At 50.8% G+C, this 14,886-nt stretch overlaps 1 protein-coding gene across 1 annotated transcript; it reads right to left on the bottom strand.

Annotated features, from left to right (window-relative positions):
- Positions 1-407: 407 nt before the first annotated feature.
- Positions 408-11,997, bottom strand: FAM210B (family with sequence similarity 210 member B). The gene is made up of 3 exons (XM_007185443.3): positions 11,687-11,997; positions 2,999-3,174; positions 408-2,783 (listed from the first exon to the last, which is right to left on the bottom strand). The coding sequence occupies exons 1-3, from the start codon at positions 11,870-11,872 to the stop codon at positions 2,567-2,569; spliced, it is 579 nt and encodes a 192-aa protein (XP_007185505.2). The 5' UTR covers positions 11,873-11,997; the 3' UTR covers positions 408-2,566.
- Between the last annotated feature and the right edge of the window lie 2,889 nt (positions 11,998-14,886).

Genomic DNA, 14,886 nt, shown 5'->3' with positions numbered 1-14,886 from the left:
CCGACTTTCAGTGCAAGAGGCATACAGAGCTCAGAAATGTCTACACAGAAGGACGTGGCTATACGCTTCCATGTCAGAGTTGCCGTAGTCGTCGTGGAAACTTAAGAACTGAGTAAAACTGCCGTGTCCAGTTAGTCCCCTTGGGACAAAGGAGCTTTTGGTTCCCACAGTCTTAAGCTTTTACATCCCAGAGTAGTAGTTCATCCATCCACCCCGGCTGTAGTCAACACAACATGAATAACCCCACCAGTGATACTACTAGCTATGCTGTCATTTCCCCAAGCAATCCCACACAAGCACAGAAGAGAGCTCACTGTAGCAGCACAGCATTAATAAACTAGTCACACATGCTGCTGCTTCATAATCAGCAGCAGTGATGGCTTTTTAAGAATAAAAAGTTCTTCATAAACTTTACAAAGATGTTTATTTGTTTCACGGAATTTAAGCTGCTCATTTTGTCAGATAAAAAATTAGAGGTGAACAATGGCTTACGTGTTTAAAATAGATCATCAGTTTTATTCCCCTAGTTCCATAAAAACAATGTAAATACAAGTGATCTGTACATCTTGCTGGTGAATTCACATAATGCTCTAACTCCCTGATCCTTTGATTGCCTCTCTAGTTACTCTGTTCTGTTCTGACAACTGGCCACTGGAGTGGAGTGGAGTTGGGGCTTACAAGAGAACGCTATGGCTATTTGGTATGATAATTTGTTTTATTGCTTGCCCTTTCATTCCACTCCCATTCAAGCCCTTAAACCTGTAGGAATCCCTATCGGCTTTTTTGCATAGGCATTACTCACGATCTGAATGGTTGGGAGGCCGGTGAGGAAGGTGGTTAGGAGCCCAAAGCCAACTGTTCACACACAGACAGCAACACAAAAGTGCTGGTCCTGCCCTCATGAGGAATTACCTAGCACTGGTGCCGTCTCTCTCTGCTGTGGATGCGTCCTGGGAATTAGACCCCAGAAAGGCAGTCTAATTCCAACTTTAAATTGCTAAAACCTTTTGGCAGTGGGCTAACTGCTTTAAAAGGGGGGGGTGGGGGGGTGGAATAACGGATCCACTTTAAAGATCTTGCAAGTGGAGAATCTGTCTCACAAAGATTCTCTTAAAAGTTAACTGAAATAACTGATTGACATGGGTTACTACGGGCTAACTAGGAAACTGTCAATAGTCAGATCTCAGTAAATCCAGGATGATCAGTTTATAGTTCCTTGAGTTTTCTGATTGTCACAAATGTAGTTAATCAAACCAAAAAACTAAAATAAAAAATAAATCTGGGAGCCAGAAAGATAAATGCAACCCCTCAACCATGGTGGCAGGGCAGACTGGTTACACTGGGGTTCCTGGGGTGTGCAGCAGGTGTCCCGTCAGTGATGCCGAAGCCCACGGGAATATATTCCCTCTCCGTCGCTTGCGCCTGACTGTCTCAAGGAAAAAGTCTCAACTGGGATCTGTGTGCTTGCATTTCTATTCTTAACCAATGTCCCAAACAGGGAATGAGGGGCCTAAAGTCACACACCCTTTATCTGGTAAACTAGCTCAGTCCCTGCCCGGCTTGTATTATTATTTTGCGGTTGTCTCCCATTTACAGCAACTGCTAGTAATTTTCCTTTTTTAGAGAGTGATACAAAATCTTTTTTTGCATACATTACATAATTTTAACTCAATTAAAAAATATAAGTAGCAACACAATGTAAACACTGTGACACTAGTTCTGGAATGTCTGAAGTCTGAGACAGAGTTAGTTAGGCCAAGATCGTCTCAGCTTTGCGTATATGTGCAGTATCCAGATTCCTCTGAGGACACAGGCGTCCGGGGCCAACTGATGCCATTACTATTGGATGAAGTTTCCGTATTTTACCAAAACAGAGACAAATGATTCTGACCCACTTTAATGAAGTTTGGGAAAAATCAGCTGAGGCAGGCCCCATCATGTCCAGATTTGAAGGTGTCTTGGGATCAGTGAAACGTACCAGAAATACTTGTTTTTCTTTCCCCCCAAACAAGTGTAATGAATGTCAAAGTGTTGATGATAATTAAGATCCTGATTCCATATTGTGAAGTCTTAAATTCTGCTTCATTAATTGTAGCACTGGCAGCTGTTTTGCACAATACTGCATATTAAAACTAAGGCAGCCTGACAGCAAATATGGGAGGAAGGGGAATTTTAAAAACCAGCTTAATGAATCACTGCCCTTTAAGAACTTGAGCAAAGATTAACCCCTGAGGCTTCTGCACGCAGACCCTCACCAATGATCTTCCAGAAGGAACATTTCCTGGCTGACAGTTTTGTTTCAGGTGATAACGCAGTGGTGATGCTTTGCTGACATTTTAGATGATGCAGACAAGCCCTATGATGAACAGCATTACCAAAACTTATAAAGCAAAAAAATTACAGTGATTTGAAACCCTGAATTTTTGCTGGCAAAAGTAAATCCTATTCACGAGAAGACAGCAGCTAGCCCCTGCCTCACCCCCACCATAAACCCTACATCATAAAACCAGTCCAAAATGTGTCATTTCAAAGAAATAGGTTTTCAGGCCCACAGTTGAAGAGTTCATCAAGGCTTTGCAGCTGGAGGTTTAAAAATTCCCACTTTCCGAAAATATCTGACAATCAGGGGCACGGAAACTAAGGTAATGCTGATCCTCACGGGTGCGAACACCTTGTGGATGGCATAGGCCACCACGAAAGTACTTGTGCCTGCTGCCATTTTCGACTGTACCAGTGACTCTTTAAACCCGAGTTTAAGCAGGATGGCTGACATGTCCACACCACTGGAGGGGAGAGAGGCAAACAGACAAACACAAAAGATGTTTACTACAGCAAGGGATAGAGTTAACCGATCAATTTGGCTATGACATTTACAGTATTTTTAAAAAATGTGATGAAAGTAGCTAGATGAAAATAAAGTCTTAAGAAAAAAGTTCTTATTCCCAAAGACACTTGGGTGACAGCGAAAAACAAATATGTATTACTGTCAAAATCTTACCTTGAAACAACCATGTAAAACATGCCCAAAGAGATTAATGAGATTCCAATGTGCACTGACACGCCAACGGCACCATATTCTTGAAAAATCTTTTTCAGCTGCTGCGACTTGCTTTGCTTTTTCTCCTCTGTGCTGCTGCTGTTGCCGCCTGTTGTCACAGTGATTTTGCTGGTGTCCTGCGCACAAGTCAAAGAAGGGGAGACACTTTAGGGCAGGAGCAAGGATGTTAGTGTCGTCAACAGCTTCAGACGCAGGCAGCGTTCTGCTCTTTCCCGTCCAGTGAGAGATGAGTTACTCTCTTTCTTTGTCAGCTGAGGCTAATGCCCGCTAAACCACTGAGTGCAGTGAAGGGCTGGGTACCAGGTACGATGGGCAGAACGATGGCCCCAAAGATGTCTAGGTCCTAGTCCCTAGAACCTGTGAATATGTTACCTTACGTGGCAGAAGGATTTTGCAGGTGGGATTAAGTTAAGGATCTTGAGATGGGCAAATCATCCTGGATTTTCTGAGTGGGACCAGTGGGACCTTAATCATAAGGGTCCTGTGAGTGGACAGAGGCGGGCAGGAGGGTCAGAGAAGCAGATGTGAGGCCAGAAGCAGAGTCAGATTTGCAGAGATTTGTGCTGCTGGCTCTGAAGACAGAGGAAAAGGCCACGAGCCAAGGAATGCAGGCACCTCTAGAAGCTGGAAAAGGCAGGAAATGGATTCTCCCGGAGAGCCGCTGGAAGGAACCAGCCCTGCCCACACACTGACTTTAGCCCTGTGAGACCCCGTTTGGGCTTCTGACCTCCAGGGCCGTAAAAGAATAAATGTGTGTCGTCTCATGCCACCAGGTCTGTGGTGACGTGACAACCATGCTAGACTCTACAAGACAGTGGGTACGAAATAAAACGGAGCAGAAGCCGTGACATATTTACTTCTGGAATCAAGATTTACCCCTGAGATCTGAACGGAGAAAGGGAGGGCTAGTTCCTGGGCCATAAATGCAGCGGCAGGGTTAGTACAGAAAGTATTCATTGCGTGGGGTGTTTGTTAACAATTACTGAGCATCTACAAGGCCTGGAATGTTTGGGAGAAATAAAAACCTTGGATTAAAAAGACAAAACTGGGCTTCCCTGGTGGCGCAGTGGTTGAGAATCTGCCTGCTAATGCAGGGGACACGGGTTCGAGCCCTGGTCTGGGAAGATCCCACATGCCGCGGAGCAGCTGGGCCCGTGAGCCACAACTACTGAGCCTGCGCGTCTGGAGCCTGTGCCCCATGACGGGAGGGGCCGCGATAGAGAAAGGCCCGCGCACCGTGATGAAGAGCGGTCCCCGCACCGCGATGAAGAGTGGCCCCCGCTTGCCGCAACTGGAGAAAGCCCTCGCACGAACCGAAGACCCAACACAGCCAAAAATAAATAAATAAAATAAATAAATAAATAAATAAGAAAATCCTTAAAAAAAAAAAAAAAAAAAAAAAGACAAAACTGCTCAATATGGAGAGTGCCTTTTTCATCCAAGGATTTCTTCAGCTCTAACGACAGACGTCAGAGCTCTTCTGACAGCATCTGGGTCAGTCAGCTCCGGCTACTGACTCTGCAGCGGGACGGCTGCTTTCTTGTATTTTTAGAACATGCTGCAGTGGAGCCCCGCTTCAAAGGCTGCGGTGGGGGGGTGGGGACACATGACATGCAGCGTGGCACCCCCAGGGATGAAAGTGAAATGACACAGGTGCCCAGGGCAGCAGCCTCCAAACGCAACGAGGCACAGGTCCTCCTCCCGGCCCTGCCCTGCTTCGGAGCCCCTGCCGGGCAGGCGGGCAGGTGGGAGCTTTGACCAGGCACGTCTTCGGGGAGGCCCCAGACGCTGCCTTCCTCAAGAGCTCCCAGGGGACCCAGATGGTGCTGATCCGTCTGTCTACGCCCAGGCGCCCAGCCTCTGATTTCACAGATCTGGGGTGAGGCCTGGGCACTGCCATGAGGTATCAGTTCCCCTGGTGCTTCTAAGTGATCAGCCAGCGCTGCCAGGTAAACGCCTGCTCAGCACTCTCGCCTCCCCTTGCCCTGCTCCTGCCCGCCCTCAGCAGACTCTCCACACGGCCTTCCCTTCTCAGATGTACCTGCCTTGCGACACACTGGAGTGACGCCACTTCCTAAGCTGGAAACACAAACGTCACCTCCTCCAAGAGGCCCTCCTTGACCACCTCAGCCGCCTGCCCTCAGTGGCAGCCACGCTATCACATCTCTACTTCCCTCTCTGAGATTTCCATCTTCAGGAGTTGTCCTGCTTATAATGTAACAAACAGAACAAATACATGTATGTAAGCATTCCGTTCTTCGCTTGTTTGCTGTTGGCCAGAGGCCCGGAATGTGTGGTTCCAGGGAGCGAGGACCTGGTCGTCTTGCCCAGCTCCTAGCACTGGGAGGGTGAAGGGACCATCTCTGCCCGGTGTATGAGGGGTCGAGCTGGATCGCACGCACAGGTACTAGGATGTGATCAAGAGTTTTTACTTTTTTATTTTTTTGGCCGCGCCACACAGCTGTGCCTTGGCATCTTAGTTCCCCGTCCAGGGATTAAACCCGTGCCCTCGGCACTGAAAGCGCGGAGGCCTAACCACTGGACTGCCAGGGAACTCCCTGATAAAGAGTTTTAAGTGCAGCAGGTCCCCTTCCTCCTCAGATACTTCCATTGCCCACCCAAGCCTCGTCCCCCCATCGCACGCCAGGCCCGCGCTGCGTCCTCCATCCCTCGTGCTCATCCGTGCTGTCCCCTGAGCCAGCAGCCCTGGTGGCCCACCCCTGCCCTCCCATCCTCAGGACATGGCGGTGTCTGCCCATCAGAATCCACTGCCCCGCCCTCCACCAGGCCCACTGCAGTCGGCCTCCTGGGCTGTTTTCTTTCTTTGAGGGCACTCGGACCAGACCTCCCGAGCTACTCTTGCCCAGGCTGTGGGCAGGAACATGAGAGACCAGGGGCCCGGGGCCTGACCTCGCAGGTCTCCCATGAGGGGCTGACCCTACAGAGCAGCAGGCGGGGCTACTGACCGGAGGGGCGCTGCGCGGTGCCAGCCTAGGTGGGTTTAGGGAACGCTGCTTCAGGACCACCTGGCCCAGGCCCCTCATCTCTCCCCTGGGTTACTGTGATGGCCTCCCTCCCAGCTGGTCCCCCAATCCCACCCTTGACCACTCAACACAGTGGCCGGACGGAGCCTGTAAAAGCCGAGGTGGGATTACAGCACCACCCCCGTCAGAGGCCTCCTGGAAGCACCAGCCCCTCAGCCCTCCAGGCCCGCCCCCCTCCCCCCCATTCTCCTTCCTGCTACCCGTTCGGGCCACGCGGCCTTCTTGCTGCTTTAAGCAGGACAGGCCAGGCCCGCTCCAGGCCTTGGCATCTGCTGCTTCCTCTGCCTGAATGCTCTTCCCCGACGTCCTCACAGCCCCGCCTCCAGGTCTTTATTCCGACCTCACCTCAGGGAGGCCCTCCTGGAGCACCCTCTTTAAAACCGAGACCCTCACACAGCCGCTCCTGTGCAGTTCCCTCCATCAGGACATCACCACCTAACGCCCCACGTGCGTTTCTTCCTCCTCCCCAGGGAGGCCCATCCACTTTGGTAACAGTTCTGCTGGTATATAGATTACAGGCCATAAAGTCCATCTTAAGGTTTAAAACATACAGTCGAATGGTTTACGTGTGTTTGCAATTGTGCAACCATCACAAGGATCTAACTTTGGAACATTTTTGTCACCCAATTAGCAGTCACTCCCCATTCCTCTCTCCCCCATCCTGATGGGGGAAGGCAAACACGAAACTCCTTTCTGTCTATGGATTTGCCCTTTCTGGACATTTCATGTAAACGGGGCTATACATACAGCATGGGGCCTTTTGTGACTGGCTTCTGCTACAGACTGAATGTTTGTGGAAATCTCCCCCCAACCCTGCCCCAAATCCGTATGTTGAAACTGAATCCCCACCAGGATGGTATTTGGAGGTGGGAGGTGACTAGGTCATGAAGGTGGAGCCCTCATGAATGGGATCAGGGCCCTTATAAAAGAGACTCCAGAGCGCTCCCTTGAACCTTCTACCATGTGAGGACATGGCAAGAAGACAGAAGACAGCTGGCTATGAACTAGGAAGCAGGCCCTCCTCACCAGACACTGAATCTGCCCGTGTCTTGACCTTGGACTTCTTGACTCCAGGACTGTGAGAAATGAATGTCTGCCATTTAAGCCGCCCAGCCTATGGTGTTACAGCAGCCCGAACAGACTACGGCAGCTTTTTTCACTTATCATGATGTTTGCAAGGTTCATCCACATTGTAGCAGGTATCAAACTTCATTCCTTTTTATGAGGCAGAATTTGATTCAACTGAAACACAAAGTACAGATTCTAAAATTTACTCTCCAGGGCAAGGTGGGAGCCACAGTCCATTTTGCCCTACAAAGAACGTCTGCAGTGTCTGCAGCCCTGTTGTGTCTGGTGACCCCGGGGGCAGCCTCTCAGCTTGGTTTCATGCAGGACAGGAGGGATTGGCTCTGGACCAGCCGCCAGAACGGAAGGTAAACCGTGGGTGCTGCACGTACGTAGAAGATAAGAAAGCACAAAAGCAGACTCTCCTACTGTCCCCAGAAGAACTAAGTAAGGCTCAGTGAAGGGCCACATTCCACGCACGGCAAGGAGGGGGTGGAATTCAGTCTTGGATTAAAACTTCCCCAGAATTGGGAATTCCCTGGTGGTCCAGTAGTTAGGACTCCGCGCTTTCACTGCCGAGGGTGCGAGTTCAATCCCTGGTCAGGGAACTAAGATCTCACAAGCTGCGCAGCGTGGCCAAAAAAAAAAAAAAAAAAAAAAAAACACGTTTCCCAGAATCATCCTTGATTTTTAATCATACACAGCAGCTACTCATTTGCCTCTGCTCCCAAAAAAGTTGGTACAAAACTCAGATTTATTAGTTGAAAGAGTTTTTTCATTACCTCCCAACTGGAAGAGCATCTCTTTGTTCCCAAACTGCAGTTGGGACTGAAAAAAAAAAAAAAAAAAACCAACCAAACAAAACCCCAAAACACCTGGAAGCTTTAAATTAAAGCTTAAATTAAAATTAAATCTGTTTCATTAAAGGCTGCTCAGTCCCTGGGAATTAAGTGTTAAGGTCCTAAGGCGGGGGATGAACTGTATTTCCTCCCTACCTTTAGCTTTGACTTCTGCGGGCTTTTTTCAGACTTACGAAAACAAACACTTAAAAAAAGGGGAGTGGCTACTAAAATCCAGTATCCATTTATGGGGTCCCAGAGACTGGTTCTGATAGGCAGGAAAGCATAACATTTTTTGAAAGGTTTCAGGAAAAGCACCGGTGTCCTCAAGAGAGGCCCCTTCTGTTGATCCAGGTACCGGGCTTAGCACTTGAAAGGCGCCGTCCCATAAAACCCCACAACCCCACGGCGTGGGCACCTCTGTCGCTCCCACTTCGACAGATGGGAGACCAAGGTTTGGGGCAAAGCTATGAGCTGGCTGGCAGCGCCCGGACTGAGTTCTGTGCTGCAGGTTCCCCTTCATGTCCCCCAAGAGCTGAACGTTCCTCAAGGAAGATCCTGTTCCAGAACGTCAAGGCTCTGGAGGGGGGAAGGAAAACTGTCACCAGTACCCTTCGGTTGGGCCGGCGCCGCGCCCTCCCTGTTCCCTGACGCCCAGCAGCCAGAACGGCTGCTGGGAACTCAGGCTCCTTCTGATAAACAGCTCCCTACCCGCCTTTTGGCTGCGGATGAAGTGCCCCAGGCGGGAGATCTGCCAGGCCCTGATAGGAGGAGCAGTGGACAACCCCCGGTTCCAAGAGCCAAACAACGTCCTGCGGCTGATGACGGGTGAAAGCCCCTTTCACTTCCCACCCTGGACACCTGGCCCAACCAGACTTCATTATGTCCCCTCTGTCCACTTGCCAGGACCGGGCGGAACCGTCTCTCTCTCTTGAGAGCCCTTTGCTGTACGACCTCTATTTTGGCAAAAGGCCTTTAGGCCAGAAAAGAAAAATAAAAAGGCAGCTAGACTTCCAGCTACAGAATAACCAGCATCTATTGCAAGACAATGGGAGGGACAAAATATTCAGACACAACGGACAATTTCCTGTTAGCCGGTGCTGCGGTTAGTTTTTAACTTTCTAGAGTTAGAATCTTCTATGGACAATTTTCTTCCTTTTATCCTGCAAATCTCTTTAATCATCGTAGGTCACGCATTTTTCTTCCTAACCCTGGAGGAGAATAAAGAGACTGAAATAAAGGAATTTATGAGGCGATGACCTGCAAGGAATGGAAACTTTTCAGACATGCATTTCTTCGTGAAATATCACCTTAAGAACCTGTGATGTATCCTTAGTCGCTGCCCTGGATGCAGACAACATCGCATCTCCCCGGTGTCTATTCTTAGATAGGTGCTTTCATGTACCTGCGGAGGGCTTGCTCTCTTGAGCCCCAGCGTCCTCCTCACCTCCCAGTTCTCGCTCACACGCTGCCTTTTCAGGGAGCCCCTCCCTGATGACCTTATTTGTTAAACTGGCAGCATCCCTCCCTGCAGCCCTGCCCATCTGCACCCTCCCTCCCCCCTTGGCATTTCTCAGTAGCACCTGTCACATCAACAAGCCTGATATTTTCTTTTTCTTTTTTTTTTTTAACATCTTTATTGGAGTATAATTGCTTTACAATGGTGTGTTAGTTTCTGCTTTATAACAAAGTGAATCAGTTATACATATACATATGTTCCCATATCCCCTCCCTCTTGCGTCTCCCTCCCACCCTCCCTGTCCCACCCCTCTAGGTGGTCACAAAGCACAGAGCTGATCTCCTTGTGCTATGCGGTTGCTTCCCACTAGCTATCTATTTTACATTCGGTAGTGTATACAGTGTATATATATAGTGTATATATATTCTGTTTATTGTCCCTCCCCTCCCACTAGACAGATGTTAGGCTCCCTGAGGGTGGGTTGTGTCTGTTTTGTTCATTGCTCTATTCCCCACCCCCCACCTTAGAGCAGTGCCTAGCACAGTGCAGACACTCACGAATAAGTGAGGAACACAGCACAGCTGTTGAGGGCAGAAGCCTTGGAAGGAGACTGGTTTGGATCCCAGTTCTGGCAGGTAACCTCTGTGTGATTCTCAGAAAGTTACTCAACCTCTCTGGGCTTAAGGGGGGGATGACAGTATTGCTTACGTCACAGGGTTGTTGTGAGGATTACATGAATTAATATTTTCAAAGTACTCAGAACAGTGCCTGGTACGAAGTAAACACAATATAGTGTTTATTATTAATATTACTTATTGCATGAATGAAAACAGGTGTCACTCTAAACAATCTGAACTTGTGAGCAAGATATTTGGCTCACTCCTCAAACCTTCCTGACCCTTCTAATACAGCCTTCTTACTTTAATAAATATGGGGTGGGGGAGCAGTACACATACACATACACACACACACACACACCCGCCAGTGCCAGGCTCACAAGACAGACCAGCAAGTCAGGAGGACATTCCATATGATAGCGCATATAAGATCCACACTCATGGGGCTGAGGGGGGGGCCAGTGGAGGCACCCAAGGTATCACTGGTGGTCAGGGAAGGCTTCCAGGAGGAAGGGACAGCTGGGCTGATCCACGAAGAATCACCAGGAGACAGCTGGGTGTGCGCGGAGGGTGCCAGACGCATAAGGATCCCCTAACTGGGCTCAGGAGGCAGAGACAAGATCTACCGTCTGTCCGATGGGGGAGCAGAGGCAGGGAAGGAAGTTTCTCCACCTGTGGCAGAGGCATGGAAAGGTCATGGGTCAAATGCCTATGCAACATTCAGGAAGCACTGGCTCCCGGTGGTACCATGTTGAGGCCCACATCAGCTCATGGAACTGTTCCCCAAACTACTGTTGGGAAGGTGCTATTTTAAACGCCTGCACGGTCAGCAAACAGGCTCAGAGGCCTTCAGCACTTGGGGTAGGGCTGCGCCGCTGGTGAGTGGATGCAGGCAGGCAAAGGGGCCGAAGGTGCAAAGCTCCAGGCACTGCTTCTCCCAACTTGTTAGCTCTGGATCTCCAGACTTCACTGCTTACCCCCTTTTTTCTTTAAGGAGACCCACTTCAAAACTTTCAAAAAGGGATAGTCTGCAGTACCATTCTGAATGGAAACCAGTTTTCAGTTAGCATACACAGAAGCGACCGAAGTGAAATATTGATGCCATGAAGTAACACTGAGTTTCCTGCGCGCGTCCTGCCTGCAGTCCGACAGGGAGGCCTGCCCTCTGGGTTAGATAAAAAGGGAGTGTCAGCAAGTGCTGGGGGGTGTTAGAGACCGCAGCACCCACCAAGCCTTTCTCCTCGGCCCAGGGAGGAGGCCCCGGCGCGACTTTGAAGGGAACAACTCTACCGCCCAGTGAGAACGTCCATACCAAGCCCAGGCCCCATCTCCAATCCTCTCGGCCACCACCACAGTACAGCCTGACGCTTTGGGATCCTGGGATCCCCTGGAGGCTGTGACCCTGGGCAGTCACCACACCTCCTTGAGCCTCAGTCTCCCCGGCTGTCAACTGGGAACTCGCTTCCTTGACTTGTAGAGATCTGAGGCCTGGGGACCCTGGAGGTGCTCGGTCTCGGGCAGCTGCGCGAGTCAGGCTCTCCTTCGGCGGAGGTGGGCCGACGATCGGGGCTCCCGGGGTTCGGGGTGGGGGCGGGGAGGCTTACCTGGCGGCCGTGGCAGTTCCCGCGGGCCGCGCGCAGCAGCGGGGCGTCCAGCCCGGGCCCGAGCAGCGGCAGAAACACGGGCGGCGGGGCGCGGGGGGCGGCAGCGCCCAGGAGCCAGGTGGCGCGAGACCGGACCCGGGCGCCCACCCTGCCCGTGGGGCACAGCAGCGCCAGCAGCCCGGCCATGGTGCGCAACCCTGCGCCGCCGCCCGCACAGCGGACCGCAGAGGGAGCAGCGCGGTGGGCGGGGCCCGCGGGAGCCCGAGACCAGAGCGGCGAGGTGGGGCCGGGGCCGCCCGCCGTCCTTGGCCCCGCCCACCGACCCCCGCCCCTCCGCCGCCTGAGCGGCGAGGGCGGGGCTGGAGCCTCGCGCGGCCGGGGCGGGACCGGAGCTGGAGCCCTGCGCGAAATGGGCGGGGCTGGAGACGTGCACCCCTTCCGACAGCCTGCGAATTTCAGCCGGCGGATCCTGACTCATCATGTTGGTTGCAAGCGAGTCAGATGCCAGCCCAGCCCTGATTCAGGAGTGAGGGGGTTAGATTCCTCCGACTTGACGGAAAGTGACAAGGTCACGTGTGGAAGGGCTTGTGGAATGGGAAATGTTGTCGTGACCATGTTTGGGAAATGCAATCTACCACAGTAGTCAACTATTAACTGTAATAAAGATAATAGTCTTTGATCTCCATTCTGCAGAAGAAGAAACTGAGGCTCACAGAAATGAAACCTTCCCTGAGGCCTCTTATCCTCATTCTTTTGTCATGCCTGACCCCCCGGTAGCATTTTTTGGTTCAAACTAGAGGATCCAGAACGTTTCTACATCTTTGCTATTTTAAACAGAAAAAAAATTTTTTTTTTTTACCACAGGGAACGGTTGCTTGGAAAACCATTGGAAAAGCTGTAGGAGTGGACATTAGGCTGGCCCCCCAGGAAAGGCTCTCTGGACAGAGCAACACGGGCCGGCAAGAGCGGGGGACACAAGCCACAAGCCGTTAGGTGGGTGTCAGGGGTCGGCCAGTGGAATGAATGAATTCTAGAGCACACTGCCAGAGCCGTGACCCCAGGATCAGGAAACTGCCACTGCAGCTGCTTTCCAGCTTCTACAGAACAGATCACTGGACACCGGAAAGCAGGGTCAGGCGGCTGCCTCGGCCATAACTAACTGTCCACACCCATGGGCTGGCGACTGGACACCTGAATTCTGCTGCAGAAAACCCCACGTCTCCTCACACTTGTTTACCAGCAGCAAACAGCCCAAACCGCAGGAGGAGGATGCCTCCGCCTCCTTTCTGCCTTCGAAATATTCTGCGAGTGCATTCAACTGGCAGAAATGAGTTCGTATCCAGAAACCTAGGTGCAAAGGGAAATTATAGCCGTTCAGCCGTTCTACCCTGGAAAGAGATGGGAATCGATGTGCCCAAATTCAGTACCTCAGGGCCCTTCCCCCACCTTGAGAAGCCCCTTCTGTCTCACTGGCTACAGCTGAGTCACAGGACACTCTTAGCTGCAAGGGAGTCTGGAATTTGAGGATCCGGCAAAAGAAATAGGCCTGGCTTAGGTCAGAGCAGGCACATCGTCTTCCTGAGCACCGTCGGGGTTCTATTGGCAGGGACGTAGAGGGGGTGGCTGCCGGGGGACGGGGGGTGGTAACTCCAGGCAGTGCGACAGGGCTGTGCACCCGTGTGTGGCAGTGAGTGTCACACGGGAAGTGCACGTGTACCGGGGGAAGGGGCACACATCAGTGTGTGTGTGTGAGGGGGCTGAAACCTAAAGGGGGCCGGGGTGCTGGAGGAAGTAAAAGGAGTTTTCCCTTCTGGTGGAGGAGGAACTACTTCTTCCCAGTTTCCAAGGGAACCATGGTTAATCTGCTCAGGGGTCCAGGGCCTCGGGGTTACTCACTGTGGCTCATTTCTATAAGAATGTGGGAAGGTAGATTCTGGAGCACAAGGAGATAAACTGTGTTAAAATAGAAACTGGACAGTGTTTGGGACACACTGCTGCGTTTCCTCCCATTACATATTCTCTGGTTGTACCTGAGTCTTCCTGAAGACGAGAACAGTTTTCTTCCAGTTCTCTTTCTCTGTCAGATTCTGCAGTGCCTGTTCTAAACAGTTTCTGCCCACCTGGAGTCCTCCTTCCTGCCCTGATGCCTTCTCTCCTGGCACATACCCTGGCCTCCTACTTCTCAGGGGAAGCCTGAGTGTTAACTGATGGCTCCAGCCCACCTCCCTGTTTCCCTCCACCATTCCCCACCTCCTGCTTCTGTCCCTTTTCCCAAAGCAAATCCAACTACCCGTGCCCATACATCACTTCTTGCCTCCTCTCTGTTCATTTCCAATCAGCATTCATTATTCTGAACACCTGCTATGTGCTAGCAGCGGGCGATGCAGTAAAAGTAAGGCTTTTGTGGTTTCATGATTTGTTGGTTAGCATCACAGCTTTGGTGCAGTGCAGGCCCCGTTTAGAATCTTTGTTAAGTGACTCCAACCGTCTAAGTCTCTTGTTTCCTGACTTGCAAGAAGTGAGAGTAATAATACCCATCTCAAAGGGTTACTGTGAAAGTTAAAGGAGATAATGTATTTCAGTGCCTGTAGAACCAGGCGTGGCACAGTGAGGACTCAAGACGTGGCAGTGTGGCTGGCGTTTCCATCTTTTTTGTCTGCCCAGCTCCCTCTTTCTATTGGAGATGCCCCCTCCTTCCCTATTGTTGTTTGTATGAAGCTGTCCAATCTCAATGGTTGGTGGCCCTCCGGTCAGGGGATGGGTGTGAGATCCAGGTCTTGCCAAAGTACCCCACGCCCCTAGTATTGGTAGGAATGGGGTGATGTTGTATATATGCATCATAATGTGACTTTTTCACTTCATCTGTCACTAATGTCTTTCCTGTTGAAACCATAATTGTGCAATATTATTATTTAAAAGCTGCAGAGCATTCTATAGTATAGGTGCTCCATGATTTATTTAATCCAGTGTCCTGGTAATGGGTGTTATGGACTGAATGTTTGCGTCTCCCCCCAGATTCATATGTTAAAGCACTAATTCTCAGTATGATAGTGTTTGGAGATGGGGCCTTTGGGAGGTAAACACGGTTAGATTAGGTCGTAAGGGTGGGTTCCTCATGATGGGATTAGTGCCCTTATAGGAAGTGGAAGAGACACCAGAACTCTTTCTCTCTGCCACGTGAGGACACAGCAGGAAGCAAT

Source organism: Balaenoptera acutorostrata, chromosome 15, assembly GCF_949987535.1.
Source record: "Balaenoptera acutorostrata chromosome 15, mBalAcu1.1, whole genome shotgun sequence".
Taxonomy (NCBI): Eukaryota; Metazoa; Chordata; class Mammalia; order Artiodactyla; family Balaenopteridae; genus Balaenoptera; species Balaenoptera acutorostrata.
The sequence above is the reverse complement of the archived record's forward strand: the minus strand, read 5'-3'. Positions and strand labels throughout refer to the sequence as shown.